The following is a 19,139-nucleotide window of genomic DNA, read 5'->3' on the forward strand; positions in this document are numbered from 1 at the left end:
TTGCATTAACTATCGCGAAAGGATGACGCAGTCGTATTTTTTGTGTAATAATTTTATTATACATAGGTACTTACATATTCTATTATGACGCGCAAAAACTGTTCCGTTTACGGATGTAAATCTACATTGAAATCCCAGAAGGAAACAATATTTCAGAAAGATTGTATTAATTGTATCTGTTGAATTAAAATCAAAGCTATGTATATGTTGTCCTCATTATTTTCTAATCAGATTGTATATCCCAATGCGAATGCATTACTTAGTTAAATGGTATAATATACAATTAAGAACATCCAAAAATAAAGTGTCCACGTAAATAATATTTAGCAGTGCAATATCTGTAATTATATATTTATGAACAAATAATTACATCAGATTTAATAATCGCAATTATTTTGAATGTACATATGAATAAATGATTTCATCATAATATTAATAATCAAAATTGTTTTATTTCCCATTTGTTGCAACCCTAGCGTATTTTCGTGTGGCAGCGTAAGTACCTACGCTGGCGGCGGCATCGCGCGACATCAAAGGCGATTCCTTACTGTAGGAAATAATATTGTAATACTGTGCTTGTAATACTCTTTGGTTTTAAGGTGTATATGTTAGATGTTAGTAAATGCATTCCTAGGATTATCATCTATATTTTCGCATACCATAATTAACCATGGCTGGTTATTGCGTTCATAATATGAATTTGCCAGTCAGTTGAATTCACGGCATAAACTGCCTGGAAATAACAAGAAGAAGCGGTCAAAAAACGGCCCCAGTAGAAATTGAGACCTTTTCGCTTGCCTCACTTATCTTTGACGGTTTTGTAAAAACTACTGATAGAGAGAGATAATTCTGGTTAAATTTTTACAGCCATATTTTATGCGTTTAAGTACTTAGTGCATAGAAAACAGCTGTATCAACTTATTCATTCTTTACACAGCAATATTTACTCAAAACACCATATCAAACATAAACATAGCAATTAAATCGTCTAGTTGGTGAGAAAGTGGATAAAAAGTAACAGTAAAAGTGTGCAAAATTGTTGGCTTTCATTTGACGCTTCAGTGACGTTATGCGTTCAGTGATTGATCGGATTGTGGCATGAGAGAAGATATATTTAAGACTAGAATAGAAGACTATAATATTTAGTGAATAAATAAAAAATCTTTATAAAAGACTGAACAGATTTTAACGTGTTTCGCTATTTTATAAAGATAAATGTTTATTATGCAGATTGCAGATTACGAATAACTTTTAGAAAATAATGGTAGGTACATAAATTTGATATTTCATGAACCATTGGACCGATTTGTAAAATTATTTCGGTGTTAGATAGCCCATTTATCGAGGAAGGCTATAAGGCTATATATTAACATCACGTTAAGACCAACAGGAGCCGAGGAATGCAGGTAAACCCGCGTGGAACAGCTAGTTTAATACAATAACCTGCATTTTTTGTCACTGTCACATACATCGTATCACTATCACTATATAGTATAAAACAAAGTCGCTTTCTCTGTCCCTATGTTCCTATGTATGCTTAAATCTTTAAAACTACGCAATGGATTTTGATGCGTTTTTTTTTAATAGATAGAATGATTCAAGAGGAAGGTTTTAGTATATAATTTATTATGTTTTAGACAAAGCGGGCGAAGCCGCGGGCAGAAAGCTAGTTATTTATATACAGTAAGCGTACGTGTTATAACGAAACTGTCACGAACACATATATCATAAAATTCACTATCTAAGGCGTGCTTGGCTAACAAAGAGTTTTGTAATTTCACTTTTAAAGACCTACGACCTTATTTTCTATAGGTATTTATTGTATTTCTGTTTTGAAATAATATGTGAAATTTGTATGTTTGAACGTTGTGAAATATTTTCTAACTTTAACAGTTTACTCGATAACAGATCGTCGTCATCATCAGCCCATATATTATGTTCTTACTGCTGGTACACAGGCATCCTATGATGAGTAGCTGTTGCCCGCAGGTTCGCCTGCTTGGAAATTGCATGATACAAACTTTCATCTCCTAATTTATCTCCTTGGTGGAATTGATCAAAATCCTTTCTACGTCCTAACATCTACCTACATGCCAAATTTCAGCCCGATCCGTCCAGTGGTTTCGGCTGTGCGTTGATAGATCAATACGTCAGTCAGTCACATTTGAGTTTTATATATGTAGATAATATAAAAATTAATGAAACCATCTTTCTTCTATCAAAATAAGCAGCCGACTGCTGAAGATATGAAGTAGATTTCTATTTCCATTTTAAGCTATATTAATTTGATATTACAGCCTACATTTTATAATTCCAAACTGGTGTATTATCCATCGTCCGATGGGACGGATGTCCGACAAGACCGGAGAGAAATCAAGCATTAGTTGTTCAGCAATTCGCAAGAGACAGTAAACTTCTTCCCGCCCGCGGCTTCACCCACGTTTTTAAAGAAAATTCCGCATAGTTCCCGTTCCTGTGCGATTTCCGGAATAAAACCTATCCTAATCCTATGTACTAATCCAAGTTACCCTCTATATGTGTGCTAAATTTCATTGTAATCGGTTCAGTAGTATTTGCGTGAAAGAGTAACAAACATCCATCCTCACAAGCTTTCGCATTCATAATATTAGTTGGATTTGTTATCAATTATTAAAAGCTGGCTTTAAATATAAGATTACTTATATATTATATATTTCATACCGATCAGTGAAGTGAAGTGAAGATGAAATGTAAAAATAATGGGTACTATATGATCTTTTGTTGTCAATGAGAGGATGTTTTTTCTTTATTTTGAAAACAACAGAACGGATTTGGCTGAAAATTGGCATGCAGTTTATACTTATATCAACATAATAACAATAATACATGGAAATATGTTTTTTATCAAACATACCAAATTATAATTACTTACCCCATTATTACAGTTTTTTCGTAATTTATTCACCTATATTCAAACTTAGCTTTATAGAAGTACAAATCATCATTTTCAAAGTCGGTTAACAATGGTTAACGGGTGTGTTATATAAGAACTTTCGTTTTTAACATAGCGTGTATACGTACCATGGTTTTCTTACACGATCTATTTCTTATGTATATACTAATATTATAAAGCTGAAGAGTTTGTTTGTTTGTTTGTTTGAACGCGGTAAACTCAGGAAGTATGGGTCCGATTTGAAAATGATTTCAGTGTTAGATAGCACATTTATCGAGGAAGGCTACAGGCTATATTTCATCACGCTAAATCCAATAGGAGCGGAGCAATGCGGGTAAAACCGCGGGGCACAGCTTTATTGTACAAGTATTTGTAGGTGTAAAGTTCAATAATTACATATATTTGGTTCAATTCTAGTTCAATTATTATAGTCATATGGTTTATCCAATAAACGAATTCTTATGGATTCCCTCACGTATTAGTTGTATGAACTTTGAACTTGGATAGTTAAGCTTTTGTGTATTATTTTAGGAATGGTATGGAATATTGGGATTATTTTTAGGATTTAGTAGAAATTATTGAAAAATTTTAAAAAGTATTTTTACTATTTTTGTACCTACAATGTCAATGATCGATATTTGTGTATGTTTGTTACCCTTTCACGCAAATAGGGGAGACCGGGTTTGGTTGTCTCACGGGTTGGTTGTCACAGCGGTCTTAACACAAAACTGAACTATCGAATAAGTCTGTTGAACAGCGTGGCAAGAGCGATACAGTGAAAACGCTGTCCCAACTTCGCGTCAGACCGCTCCGATCTGCCGTGAGGGCCTCACACGTGTTTATTGTTTTCGCACAGCAAAAGTAAATTTTTGTGCTGCTGTGTCGAACCTCGTAATTATACGTTCTTGTTTTACAGTAATAATCTTTCAGTGCATTTGATGATGATGAAATGTGTTTTATAATATCGTAGTATAGTTTTTTAGATATTCATTGATCGGAATTTATTTTCAATTTTATTTTCCTAAAACGTGTTATGGGGCTCGTTGTCACAAATTTTCGGGGGCTGGTTGTCACCTATCAACCAGCACCCTGTATGCGAGATGACTTTATTTGCGTTTTGAGATTGTTTGTTTTAGCCGTAAACACCGGAAAATCACCCTAACAAACCTGCTGGAAGTCCATTTGTCCTTGATGACTCTATATTGACTCACGATTATTTTTGTTTGCTAAAATTGTGATTGATTAATATTCAGACTGAAATAAAGACCGTAGACACGGTTTCATTTGGTTAAGAGTTCTTAATTAAAAACTATTCCGTAAAATTATAAGACCAAAGTGTGACTTTCTATTTATAAATTGCCTGTTATTTAGTATGTGACTACCTACCCTAGGCATTGTGACAACCATCCCTGACACGGGGTTATAAGTCACATTTTTCTGAAGAGTGAAAATACAAAATATTTCTACAACACTATATTACACAAAAATACGTTTATTTCTTTTGTAACAGAATAATTACACTATCTTTTGGTATACAAATATCATTCCTAAACAACGTATTTTGGAAGTTACATAAAAAAAGTTAAAAATGTGACTTTCATCCCCGCTCTCCCCTACTACTGAACCGATTACAATGAAATTTGACACACATATAGAGGGTAACTTGGATTAACACATAGGATAGGATTTATCTCGGAAATCCCATGAGAACATGGGTTTTCTTTGAACACGCGGGCGGAAAGCTAGTCTTCCTATAATCTAATAGATATATACATATAATAATTAACTCTGTAATTAAAATAAAACAAGTAGGTACTTACGCTTCGCAATACGGCTGTTTCCCGTAACCTTTGTACGTCCTCATGTTGAGCGTCATCCCGCACTCCTGACATTTGAAACAGCCTTTGTGCCACACCTGGAAATTAATTAATACTATATTTAAGATATATAAATTATAGAGAGAAATAATTAAAGTTTGCAGTATGTACCATCTAAATGTGACAAATGAGTCTTCTTATTCGGCTCTATTCACAATATCTACGTATTATATAGAAAGTAAAAGTTTTAATTCATCCTGTCCGTTTTTAAAGTGGATCAAAGTTCGGAAGGAAAAAAGATCGAGTGGGTTACATAGATACAAGTGAAGCGTGTTTATAAAACATAAATTTAAAATTTATTCAAATAAACATAATTACGTACGTTTATAATGTAATTTATCATGTAAATTTCAAAATGAATCGCATCATTGCATGTGTTAAAAATTTTTGAATGTAACATTATGCAACTGATTTCGTCAGTTATATTGTACTACTAGCGGTCCGCCCCGGCTTCGCCCGTGGTACATATTTACGTTTTCTCTACGTAAAAACCATCCTCGTACTTCAAGGAATATAATAAAAAAAGAATTATCGAAATCGGTTCAGCCGTTCTCGAGTTATGCGCTTACCAACACATTTTGCGATTCATTTTTATATATAAGAAGATAAGAAGATTATAGAATTTGACATCAATACCTGCTTATAACAAGTTATTATCACAATTATTGGATTACTTGTTGTATCCAATAATTGTGAGACTGAAAGAATGTACAAAATTAATAACTCTGAACCGAGATATGAAAATTTAAGACGTCTAACTTAGAAAAGGTTAGCGAAAAAATTCTATTTAACCCAATTCTAGCAAAACCTATAAATTGAGTTCAAGACTATAATAATTAGATCTGAGTACCTATGTTCAAGATAGCAGTCAGCTCAGAGGCGTAGTCAAATGATACGGGGCCCCTAAACCCAATTTTTCTTTGCAAAACAATTTATTCATTTATTTAAACAAAAGGTCGACGAATGTTTCTTATTTAAAGTGTTTGTAAATCCATACTAATATTATAAATGCGAAAGTAACTCTGTCTGTCTGTCTGTTACTCAATCACGCCTAAACTACTGAACCAATTTGCATGAAATTTGGTATGGAGATATTTTGATACCCGAGAAAGGACATAGGATAGGTTTTATCCCGGAAATCCTACGGGAACGGGTATTTCTTTGAAAACGCGGGCAAAGCCGCGGGCGGAAAGCTTGTCATAAATAAAATGAAACCCAGCGCTAAAGATAAGCTCATGAAATTAAAGTATTGTGATTTTTACACCATTTTCGTATCTGTTATTGAATGCTCGTGGGGCCCACAAAACATTTTGATACAGAGCCCCCTTGAATCACACTACATTAGTGTGCTATCTTTTAGACAGTTATTTGGTTACTTGAATATAAAATTTACAAATTGCTAATTTATTAAAACTAAATTAATGTAAATTTCGATAACTCTGTGTACTAATAAATCTTTTGGGGCCAAACATGTTTTATACAGGGCCTCCTTGAATCACGCTACGTCCCTGTTAGCTCTTAGCTCGTTATCAGATAACTTCGATAACCTATGTAGTGTGTGTACTAATGAATAATGAGTTACGATAAGATTAGATGGAAGCTGTATAAAATCACATATTTCATACAAAGGTGAGGTAACAGCAGGTGTTATTAGATTTTCCTAAAGATAGTAGTTACATCATATGATTATGTCAGCGATAAAAAACGTTTTAGATTACTAAAATTATATTTGTAAATATATATTTCTTAGGTTGATTATTTACGAGCAAAAACAAAGAACGAATCAGTAAACACAGGTAATTCAGGTATGTTTGAAAGCAGCAATTATAATTGGAAGATAAATAATAGTGATGGTGTTCCACAAGGGGCAGTTTTGGACCCTGTACTTTTTCATATTATTTTCATAATGTATGTGTTTCCTCTCCTCAAACTAACTTCCTTTCGTACGTCTGGTTGTCTGGTAGAAATCGCTATTTAACGATAAGACCGCCATTTGTTTTAATTTATAATTAGATTAAGTTCCTAGTTAAGTTTTGTCAGAGCAATAAAGTATGAATAAATAAATAAATAAATGTATGCTGTAATACTACATGTACAGTAGGGTGGAGTGAAAAAACTTTTTTCGTGTTATTGTTATGTAATAGCGTGAAAAGGGTACCTTTAGGGTTTAACATAATACACACGAAATATAATTTGAATTAGTTCATAGCATCTGCCTCCGAAAGGTCAATGAACTTTTGAATAAATTGATTTTTAGACCCATGTTTGACGCTTCATAAATATGTCATCTATAAATATTCATTACCTTTTAATTCTGCTATTCGATAGTTACAATAGTCTATTTTGATTGTCAATCATAAAAATTATATTCTTGCGTTGATTTAGGTACTTAAAATAGGTAGAGCGCGGGGGGCATTTCGTTGCGCGGCGCGTACTTTTCGACACCTGCACAATATCAGTGGACAATTTATTTTATAAATTATTACTCGAATTGAAAGGTCGGTCGTTTGTTTTAAAGCATGGAAAAGACTCGCAGTGCATTTAAGTGTCCCCTTTTGGGTGGTGTCGTGGATATTAAAGATAATTCTCTACCTACTTATGAAGATGTAATGAAGTATTATGAATGGACGAGACATCAGTTCAAATTACAATTAGAAACTGCAAAGGAGCCAACATTTACACAAGTAGCAGATATAGTGGTACCTAGGATTGAAGGTATATGGCAAACAGCTTCTATTCCGACTGTAACACGAACGAGAATCATACAGATGTTAAAAGCATATCACTTAAAATACAAAAATTTACTTAAATCTATTAACACTCTTTCTCCAAAAAACTATGAAAGTTTTCGTGAAAATAGTAAGTTGTTCTTTGATATTGCATCTTGCAAATGTAAAAATCTTCCACATGCAGCTGCCCGACTGATAAAAAGGTCCCCAAACAGGAACAACCGTTTTTAATAGATCAACGAACTTCTCGAAATATGTTTATCGGTAAAATTGACATTACAACAACAAAAAAACTACAAAGGATCCTTAAACGGAAACTAGATCGCGAAAACTCCACAAGTAAAACTTTGAAGAACAGTTTAATATCAGCTGATACAGTTTCCATGACATCACCGACATCCCCGACTTCGGAGCCGAGTAGTAGTGAAGCTGATGAATTCCTAAACACTACGAGCGTTGGCGTTCCTGAAAAAAAGAGAAAAAAGAAAAAGAAGGACTTACAGATTAACTTACCTACGTTATCAAAGACGTGTGACAGATATGAAATCTCTGATAGGGTGGCAGCAGCGATCGCATCATCTGTTTTGCACGATATTGGATCTGATGTTGAAGTTATTGATAGACATAAATTACAAAGGGAGAGATCGAAAAACCGTGAGGTATTATAGTAAAAGAAACAATTCATTCAGAGCTTTCTGCTTTATACTTTGACGGAAAGAAAGATAAAACTTTAAAAATTGTTAAAAAAGGTGATAAATACTATAGAACTACGAGTTGTGAAGAGCATATCTCACTTATTCAGGAGCCGGGTTCTATTTATATGGGGTACGTTGTACCAAGTACAGGTTCAGCGAAGGCAATAAAAACCGCAATTTTGGGCTTTTTGGTCAAGTAAGATATTTCTGTACAGAATCTTATGGCGATTGGTTGCGACGGAACCAATGTTAATACTGGCAAATATGGCGGAATTACACGCCTCCTAGAAAAAAACTTGCAAAGACCTCTCCAGTGGGTAATTTGTTTACTCCACATGAATGAACTTCCTTTGCGACACTTGTACCTACATATCGACGGAGCCACTTCGGGACCCAAGTCTTAACTAATGGAGAAATTGAACTATTGTTTATACGTCTTCCCTGCCATACCCATGCAGTTGAAAGAGCTGTTAAGTTGACGACAGAAGCTGCCACTTCCATGTGTAAGGACTCATCACGATTGGGAGCCATAATAGCTAAATTGGAGTCACGTAAAGATATGCCGAAATTTGAGACAAAAAGGGATTTTAAGGCCGACTGAAAACTTGTTTTTTTATAAATTATATCAAAAAAATGTACTTGTTTTCCATTTAATTAGATTGTTTATATCGTTAATATATAATTTCATTTCATTTATACTCCCTATATACCTCTTATAAACTTAATATTGAACCCTAAAAATACTTCATGAATTCAGAAAATCTTAAAGTTTCAAGGCCCAAGCGGAGGCAGAAGATATTATTTTAACGAACTGAAAAAGAACAGTTATTTTAACTTTAACATAAGGCACTAATCCCCCCCTATTAGAATTCAAAACAAGTAAAAAAAAAATTTTCCATACAACCGCGCTCCACCCTAATGTACAGAGATATTCTATCAATCTCCCAATTTTATCAACCATGCACGATTTTTACGAAATACAAACGTTAGTAACTTCCCGGGAAATTGAGTGTACATCAACAAAAATATTGTAACAGTAGCAATCTTAAAAATAACATTGATATCGACTACATTGCATAAATAACTTAAACGTTGTTTACTTACATAAACAAACACAAAATTCCGATTATTTATTTTGCGTAGTAAAAAACTTTTTGGTTCGTTAAAAAAAACTAAAAGAGTTCACAATAAAAAATTGTATTAAGTAATTTTTTTTTTGAAGTCGGTTAAAAAATATATGAATCCCCTGTTTGGGCCATTTGATTAAAGTTAAATAGCCTTGCTCTATCATACACACGATCTCATATCCTTACGATCGTATAGTAACAAGTAATTATAATTCATGTTTAATTTCACTCAACTTGCAACTACCATAGCTTTCTTTGCGTTTCTGAGCAACTTTTGGTCTCTGCACCTAATCTTAATTTGGTTTATCCGTATATAGGACATTAGACATAGGTACAAACACAAACATTTTAATCCACCCGTCTTTCTTGACCTTAGTGACAAAACAGTTCAATTCTCGTAGGTCTAAAAACACCAACATATTTCATAATATTTCAAGTATAAAAATATAATTGAGCAACTAAGTCAGCGATAAAGCATGTCCTTTTACAGACTTTACTGAATCTAGGTCACCAGTGCTATTATTAACTCACGCATCTGTTGTACTAAATATTGCTTATTCATCCACACTAATAATATTATGAGGAAACATTTGGTTTTGTATGTTTGTAATGGTTTAACTCCAAAACTGTTTAAGGGTTTTTTATAAAATAATAAAATAAAATAATTCTTTCAATCAATAGTAGATGTAGTTACATACATTGACGTTCTATAAACAGCTGTTCTAAGTACATAAATTGCAAGAAAAGGCAATTTATTTAACTCAAACTCAAACATTTATTTATTCAATATTATAAGACTTCGACCGGGCCGTCGACCGGGCTCAGTGGCGTGCATTGGAAGAGGCCTTCGTCCAGCAGTGGACGAACAAAGGCTGGTAATGTATGTATGTATGTATGTTTTAGACTTCTAGAAGCACTTTTGAATCGTCATAACATATTTTAACATTTACCACCAATTCGGAAAGCAGTATCTATGGAGAAGAACCGGCAAGAAACTCCATAGTTGCTCTTTTAAATCATGTCAATATTACAATTTAATTTTACATAGGTAATCTTATAGGTAATATGTAACTACATAACTAATCTACATTAATATTAATAATATAAAGCTGAAGAGTTTGTTTGTTTGAACGCGCTAATCTCAGGAACTACTGGTCCGATTTGCAAAATTTTTTCGGTGTTAGATAGCCCATTTATCAAGGAAGGCTATATCATTACACGAAGACCATGCAGGAGCGGAACCATGCGGGTGAAACCGCGAAGCGCAGATAGTTGTTAAATATAGTTTTAATATGCACATAATATGACGATTCTTATAAACTTATTAAAACTTAATAAAATAATCAATACTATTAATAATAAATTAACCGACATTACCCCAATATAAGGGGTTTTTACTAGGGCATGCACCCGGGTTTACCCGGTTCCGAAAAACCCGGGTAAACCCGGGTTTTTTGATGATCTTGAGAACCGGGTCTGAATAATATGAAACCCGGTTCTCCCGGTTCCGACCAAAATATTAAAATGTAAAGCATTATTTATATTTTGCTGCATTATTTTAACAAATTTATTCTATCTGGCAACGTCAGACTCACGTGCATCGCGAATTTTCGTGCCACGCCTCAAGCTTGGCTCTAATTGGTTGTCTAACCTTAGATTCTATAGGTTTCCTACGGTTGTATTTATTATTATTATGAGCCATGGCTGTCCCACTGCTGAGCAAAGGCCTCTCTTCCCTCAATCCATTTCTCCCTATTTTGAGCAATTTTGCTCCAATCTGCTAAATGGGAATCGAGCTCGTCCCGCCATCTTATTCTGGGCCTGCCACGCAGCCTTTTGTCCTTGTTGGGGATCCACAAAGTGGTAATTTTCGCCCACAACTCTTCGGACATTCGGCAAACATGGCCAGCCCAGTTCCATTTCAGCTCAGCAGCTTTATGAGCTACATCGATTATCTGTGTTTTTGAGCGCAGTAGGTATCTCATTTTGGACGCGATCCGTAAGTTTTACGCCCAAAATACTGCGCTCCATCTATCTTTGGCAAACCCCAAGTGCGAACTTTTGGCGATCAGTCAATGACCTAGTCTGTGCACCGTAGGTGAGGATGGGTAAGATGCACATGTCCATGAGTCTTCGCTTTAGTGAAAGAGGCATATTTCCTTTCATCAGCTCTTTCATCGACCAAAAGCTTCTCCAAGCGTTCTCAATACGTTTACCAATTTCTTTATTCTATTCGCTCAAGTCTTCGAGCATCGGTTGCAACTCTGAGGATGTAGACAAAAAAAATAGGCTAAGAAAATGACAAAAATTAGGCTACAGAAATATTTTTATTAGATTTGTCGTGAATTTGAAAAGCTGTCGATTTTACTGTTTCACAATTCACATAATGATCCAGTCATGTTTTTGTTTTTAGTATCAAGCTGAAATTTATATCGAATACTCAAGTCTACGGTCCCTTATGCTGTGAAAAAGTCAAACTCACAAGCCAACGCATCAAAAGATACAGCCGTAAATGCTGAAAATTTTCACAAATTTCGACATTTACATGGAACTCAAAACCTACAGGGTACTTCTCATGAACACAGATCCTTGAAATTAGGTAAAAGTAACGTCTTTTAACACAGATAAAGGAAAAATTGCTAGAAACATAAATTTTTAAGTTCCAACATTATAAAAAAATAGGGTTTGTTCGGAGCCCTCGGAGCGCGAGCTCGACTCGCACTTGGCCGGTTTTTTGCTTTATAGTTTGCAGTTGATGAATAAGGTTTAAGTTTATATGTGATATTATGATAACAAGGTACTTTTATAAGACTGATAAATAAAGAGAAGTATTGAAATTTTGTTTCTTTATTAATTTAATAAAATAAGACACAAGCCGCGTAAAATAAAAGGACCATCAGGTACTTTTACAGTTACTTTTGTTTTATTTCGTATTTTTTTCTGAGGTATTATAAAAGAACCGGGTAACCCGGTTCTACCCGGTTCTTAGCTCGATTTGGAACCGGGTTTCAGAAACTTGGAACCGGACTCGGTTCTGCATGCCCTGGTTTTTACAGTAATTAATGTTCAAATAGGTTAATATGAATTTAATTTATTTACCCTGAATTTTATATCCGTGATAGGGTCAGCTCTATATGTATAGGTACCTAAGGATGTACATTATGTTAATAAAATATTATTTGTACTGCCAGTTATTCCATTTTCCTTAAAAAATCTAAATACAAATAAAAATAATAATAATGTATTTTGTAGACATATAGGTAAATGATAAATCTGTTTTATTGAAATTTTTAAACAGCTACTTTACGATACGTGCCGATACGTGTCCGAGCCAAACGTCATAGGTGAGATTAAAGCCCAAAGACTCCGATGGCTCGGCCATGTGGAAAGAATGGGGGAAGATCGAGCAGCGAAACGAGCGTACCTGGGACAGCCATCTGGACGCCGTCCGGTTGGACGTCCCAGGTACCGCTGGAAAGACCAAATTGCCAAAGACCTGCGCAGCCTCCAGATCGAAAACTGGCAAGAGATGGCGCAGGATAGAGTCAAATGGAGGCTCTTATTGTCGGAGGCCAAGACTCACTTTGGGTCCCTGCGCCACTCTAGTAAGTAAGTAAGTAAGTACTTTACGATACAATTCAATAAAGAAATAGAACTTTTTTTATAAAATATTTCAAGCAAAACAAGTCCAATTCGCGTCTCAATTTACTGCCTACATAAATTAGCGTATCCTAAATCCTATTATAATGCGTACAATCGAGATAATTCACAGATAAGACTAATTATCATACGTCTAATTCCTTGGAATTTAGACCAACTTCTCTTGACCAAATTCCTTTACTCTAAACTTTCAATTTTCACACGTACTGTGCAATTTTACTTAGAATAGGATCGACCTAGCCCCATGTTGTGACGTCATAGCTGTTAATTCAAACCAATTAATAATCTTTAGGGCTGATTTTTCAATCCTTGATTAAAACTTATTCATTGAATAACGTATTATACTACCATTTCAAAATGTATTCTAATTATCCGTATTTGACAGTTTACAGGTGACATTTTAAAATGTTCGTGTAATACTTTATTGGACGGATAAATTTTAACCAAGGATTGAAAAATCGGCCCTTACTATGTAAAATTATTAAGTCAAAACAATTGTGTTTTTGCATGTATGTTTGTATTTGTAATGTTATCACACGAAAACGAATGCTACATACGTACCGAGTACATACTAACTACAACAAGAATCATAAAAATATACGTAAGTACAAAATATTCACATCTAAAAGTACTCATAAAGGTCCTTTTGGAAAGTCGTTATTATTATGAATCTTTCAAGGAAAAACATTAATCTTATGTAAGTCACACTGCTTACAGATCTCAACCATAATAATCATGCGTAGTCGAATCGACCACCCAACGATCCACAGTCGTATTTAATGAGGGTTTAAAAAAACATTATATTAAGATAACTAAGAATACGATTCATAAAAACCCGATAACTATAACCCAATGACAGATAATCCAACATAAATTGTGCAGATCAATTAAACAGTGCGATTAACGGACCTTGAAAGAAACAATGGTTCAAGTCAATGACACTGGCTGATAATGTAGGTTAGGTCGGCTACAATCATGGGAATACTTTTTATCGTTAATTATTATTCCATTCCGTTGCACTTTTTGTCTCTGTATAAAATTACTAGCTCTGTACTTAGGGATTGTTTTTTATTTCCTGTGAAGTTAGAGAGACAGAGACCCTCTAATTGACGTAATTCGTAAATTTTCTAAGTTTTACGAGTGTTTTATACGTAGTTACACATCAAATAAAATATCATACCTACCTACTAAGGTATTTATATATAACATTACTGATCATACTTAATAGTTAACATTTTAAAAATTAATAGGTATCTACATTTTTGCCTCTACATCTCTACATATTTAAAACAATACAGAAAAGTAACAATATTATGTAGGTTTAATATTCCTTTGTCAAATCCATTTAACTTTCATGCTATAAACTATATTTTTATCATTTTACCGGTGATTTTACATAGTTTTTAATGGTTTCCTAGTAACTTATTTAAATTGAAACCATCTGAGAACACAGAAAACCGAAGCGACCCAAATCGACATTAGGTGGTCGTAAAAACGAATTATGCGATTCTGTATGGTTTTGGAGCTTTGTGAAACTTTTGTTGAACTAATGTTACGACATACCCATTGTATGACTTTGGTAGACTTCTTTTATAGCTATTCTGTAGCCGTAAATTCGTCTGCGGTATTAAAAAAGGTACACCTGAGAATTGTATTAAATCGATAGGTCTTTGAATCTGTAAAATAATTTTCAAAATGTGTCCATAGTAGCGGTTATTATAAAAAAGATTAGGTGAGATGATATCAAAATATTTATCTGGTTTAGGTACCTATTGACTATTGAGGTGCTTTTCAATTGCTTTAATTTGTACATAAATGGTGTCGATATTAATTAAATCAAAAATAAAATTGCGAAGAAAAAAATACTGATAAGCACATTAACTGTTTTAATCGAAAAAGAAGAGAATCAATATTATTAGTTTATTTAACAATTGAGAAAATAGTAAGTGTACATTCATTCGTGTCATAGCAGCAATTCTCAGGCTATTTATAGAATAAAAGAAAACGTTTAGCACGTAAGATCGCCATTAAGAATGTATTGTAACTTGTACAAGGAAAAATGTAACATACAATTTTACTTTTTAATTTTGCTTTCGTGTGAATTAAAAAGTAAAATACTAAAACTTTTATTATTTAAACGCTAATGTAGAATCTTATAAAAGAACCTAACCCATTCTTTGTAATTAATAATTAAATATGTGATTTGAGGCGGTTTTTTTTTAATAGATAGTGATTCAATAGGTAGGATATACAGTATAATATAGTAGGTATGTATAATATAATTTATTAGATTGCAAAAAAAAAAAAACAAAGCAGGCGAAGACGCGGACGGTAAGCTAGTATAATATAATGTGAAAAGTTTATATGTCTTTCGAATTTTAAATTATAATAGGTATATAATTAATAATATGATTATGCCCGTTTCGATAGTAGGATATCGAAATAAATTATTTTTATTATCAAAAGTACGTATGTACATACTAAAGCTTAAGTATACATAAAAATCGATCAATTTCTCTGTCTCATTATATTTATGTCGGGTCGTAAGAAAGTACGATGTCCAAAATTCGGCTTGATGTATACCGGGTTCCGTGGTGTAGTGGTTATCACATCTGCTTTACACGCAGAAGGCCGCCAGTTCGATCCTGGCCGGAATCATATCTTTTATTTATTTTTATTAAAAAAAAAAATTTTTTTACATTAAATATAAAGCAACTCTTTTAAAATTATTTCTACTAACTGCTAACTAAAATTGTTATTTTTTAAGAAAAACGTTTATTTCCAAATCGGTCCCAAAAAGGAAAATTTGATGAAGTTTAAATAAGCAATTGAATTGGAAGATATTTTTAATAATTTAATTTTTGATATTCATTTTATAAATACACAAAACAGGTTTAAATAGATATTTTGCTCACAGATTTAGAAAAAAAGTTTGTACTTATGTATATTTTATGTACATTTATAAATTTATTATAATTTATGCTTTTATTTTAACCTAACACTGAAGTGTGTGACCAAATTTAAAACTATAACCTGTAATCTCAAGAAACATGTATAAATAATGTCTGAAATAGACCAAAAACACTCCAGGAAAATATTTTTATCGCACAAAATCGTACACAATACGCAGAGCATTAGACAATTGCTATTTCCTCATTAGATACCTAATTGGCCTACAAAATCCCTATTCGCAACATCTATAGATGAATTAGTCATACAGTTCTAGCATATTGCATCACTAATAGTTTGAATGCGCTAATCTTAGGAACTACTGGTCCGATTTGAAAAATTCTTTCGGTGTTAGCACAGACTAATAATAATATACTACGTATACAAGTGTTAGATAGCCCATTTATCAAGGAAGGCTAGAAAGACCTTTTTAGAGTGGAACGTAAAGTTTAAAATATACCAAATGTATGTCACTTCTTAATTAATATGCATCAATTGTTGTAAGGAAGGCCTATGTGTGCTTAAATAATTCACCATGATAAGGACTGGTTATGTCATATTATATGTCATCATAATTAGATTTCTAGGCCATAGTAGTTTCATAATCTATTCTTCATTGGTTTCAAGTGTTAAATATAGGATGATGATTATAACATTTCTGTACAGTTGTTTATTCTGCCCTTTTTAGAGTACAGTACCCAAAGGGTAAAACATGACCCTATTACTACTAGGCTCCGCTGTATGTCTGTCAGTCTCCAAGCTGTATCTCATAAGCCGTGATAGCTAGAAAGCTTGATAGCTAGAAATTTTCACAAATGACGTATTTCCGTTGCCGCTATAACAAATACAATAAAATTAAAAAAATATATATTAAGGGGGTATATACAGAACCTTACGTGCGCGAGTCCCACTCAAACTTGGATGGATTTTTTACTGAATTTTAAACATCTTGTCAATGAGTATTTAATTAAGTTTTTAATAATTGTAAAAATCAAGTTTGATGATTCTTCTGGTTTCACAGAATATAGTATACCTCCGAATGAAGGAGAAACATATCAATGGCTGCATTTGTGATATATAATAGCTCTTTCAATGTATAAATTTCCATTCAATTTAGCATCAATCATGTGTAATCATATGAAGATTAATGAATTAATATAGACTTTAATAGACTTACAGGTCTTATGCATATGTAGGGTTTCAAAGATATATTTTTATCAAAATATGGGTTTAACTAGCTGTGCTCCACGGTTTTACCCGCATTGCTCTGCTGTTGGTCTTAGCGTGATGATATAATTATAGCCTATAGCCTTCCTCGATAAATGGGCTATCTAACACTGAAAGAATTTTACAAATCGGACCAGTAGTTCCTGAGATTAGCGCGTTCAAACAAACAAACTCTTCAGCTTTATAATATGTATTAGTATAGATATAATATAATATAACAATATAATAACCTGCTGTGATTCTTCAAGAAAATTATATAATAGACATAAATTGGGTTGAAACTTGTTTCTGATATTGTTTCACTCTTTTGAATGTCAAGGTCATTTCCTGATATTGTAGCCATCATTTTAAATATTAGATATATTTTTTTTGTTATATCAATAATCAATATAATAATTTAAGATATATTATTTTACTTACAGGGATACTTTTGCAACATTTTTTTGTTTATATGGAAGGCACATAATATTATTGTGTATTTGGGGGCGTTCAAGTACTTCGTAACCAATTGTGGGGGGAGGGGAGGGGGGTCTCGTAAAACGTTACGATGTGTTACTGGGGTACAAAAAACATATTCAAAAACAAAAATTTTCAAAAAATGTGTTACGTAATACTTGAACGCCCCCTTTGCTGGTGTTTTTATTTATATTTGAAAGAATTCAGACATATAACATCATCTTATGAAGTCAGTAAGCTTGTTATCCTATAGATATTAAGTTCTGACTAACTGTAAGGTAATTTGCAATTAAATGATTCAATGTCTACAACAGATGTATGAGTAACAATGTTACAGTAATTTTCTAACAGGAAAACTAAAGTGAATATTGGGCATCCCTTTCCATAAATAAATTTTAATAATCAATTTCAATATTATAAATGTAAAAAACTTGCCAAGTGGGAGTCGTACTCGCGCACAAATGGTTACTATGGGGACCCCCCTTAATATTTTTTTTATTTTTATTTTTAGTATTTGTTGATATAGTGGCAACAGAAATAGGGTAATTGCGCTGGTTTGCCGTCCAGTTTCGGTTTTCGTCCATTTGACTGACCTGCTACAATCACGTGCGTAAAACTTGAATACAAACCTACCTTCCCGCGCAAGTTTGCACTTTTTACGTTCCATAATGTGTAAGCAACAGTACTATCAACATAAAAATTTGATTTGACAAGAAGAGAGTTCAAAAAATTGGCGTATTACCCGTGGTCCCCCCGCTATGTCCCACTGTTGGTCTACGGGTAATAATTTTTCCCCGTGGACCCACTGCTATAGTTTAAACTAGAATATCTTTGAATTGTCATTTTCAGTGGGACCACGGGTAATTAATCTCATAATTTCTTTCCCCGTAGTCCCAATGTAGAAGTATACACCAGTTAGGTATTTACAAGCATTTTTATCCCCATTTTGCCATTTATTACACATATTTGGTCTACGAGGAGCTATTGTTTTACCTGATAGAAAATTGAATATAAATCTATAAATTACTCATTAATTTTAATTTTTAAACTATTTTTTTAAACCCTGAATGCATTTTCTAATGGACTGGCCTTTTTTGTTTGAAAATTGGATAAATATATTATTAATATTGTAACTAATCAATGTGACTGATTATAATAAAAAATAATTAGAAATAAAACCAAATTTTTATTAAGTATTTTTATAATTTTATTTTAATTTATCCAAACAAACGGATATTCCAAAATAAAAAATCACATTCGTATTTCGTAACCGTTATTGAACTCAACTCGATATAATTTTATTGATTTTATTAGAGCAATGAAAAAAAATTTAGCCCTTCTGAAATGTATACATTCCATAGTAATACCATCTTACATAGTCCATACTTTATTAATAGCTTTCCGCCAGCGCCTTCGCCCAAAGAAAAGTCCGCATAGTGTCCGTTCCCGTGGGATTTCCGGGATAAAACCTAACCTATGTCCTTCCT

The 19,139-nt window shown here is 33.1% G+C and overlaps 1 protein-coding gene and 1 non-coding gene across 5 annotated transcripts in view; one reads left to right on the forward strand and one right to left on the reverse strand.

The window, feature by feature from the left end:
• The window catches only part of Lasp (LIM and SH3 domain protein Lasp), a 33,051-nt gene that overhangs the window by 8,931 nt on the left and 4,981 nt on the right, over positions 1 to 19,139 (reverse strand). For all 4 annotated transcript variants that reach the window (XM_090117484.1, XM_090117482.1, XM_090117481.1 and 1 more), the window contains exon 2: positions 4,753 to 4,847. In XM_090117484.1, coding sequence (XP_089973610.1) covers positions 4,753 to 4,847 — 95 coding nt within the window. The remainder of the gene's footprint in view (positions 1 to 4,752; positions 4,848 to 19,139) is intronic.
• On the forward strand, positions 15,606 to 15,678 carry TRNAV-UAC (transfer RNA valine (anticodon UAC)). The gene has a single exon. It is a non-coding gene; the product is annotated as a tRNA-Val (tRNA).

Source organism: Colias eurytheme, chromosome 28 (genome assembly GCF_061535395.1).
Source record: "Colias eurytheme isolate Ceu_HAF_F1 chromosome 28, ilColEury1 Martin Lab GWU primary, whole genome shotgun sequence".
In the NCBI taxonomy this organism is placed as follows: domain Eukaryota; kingdom Metazoa; phylum Arthropoda; class Insecta; order Lepidoptera; family Pieridae; genus Colias; species Colias eurytheme.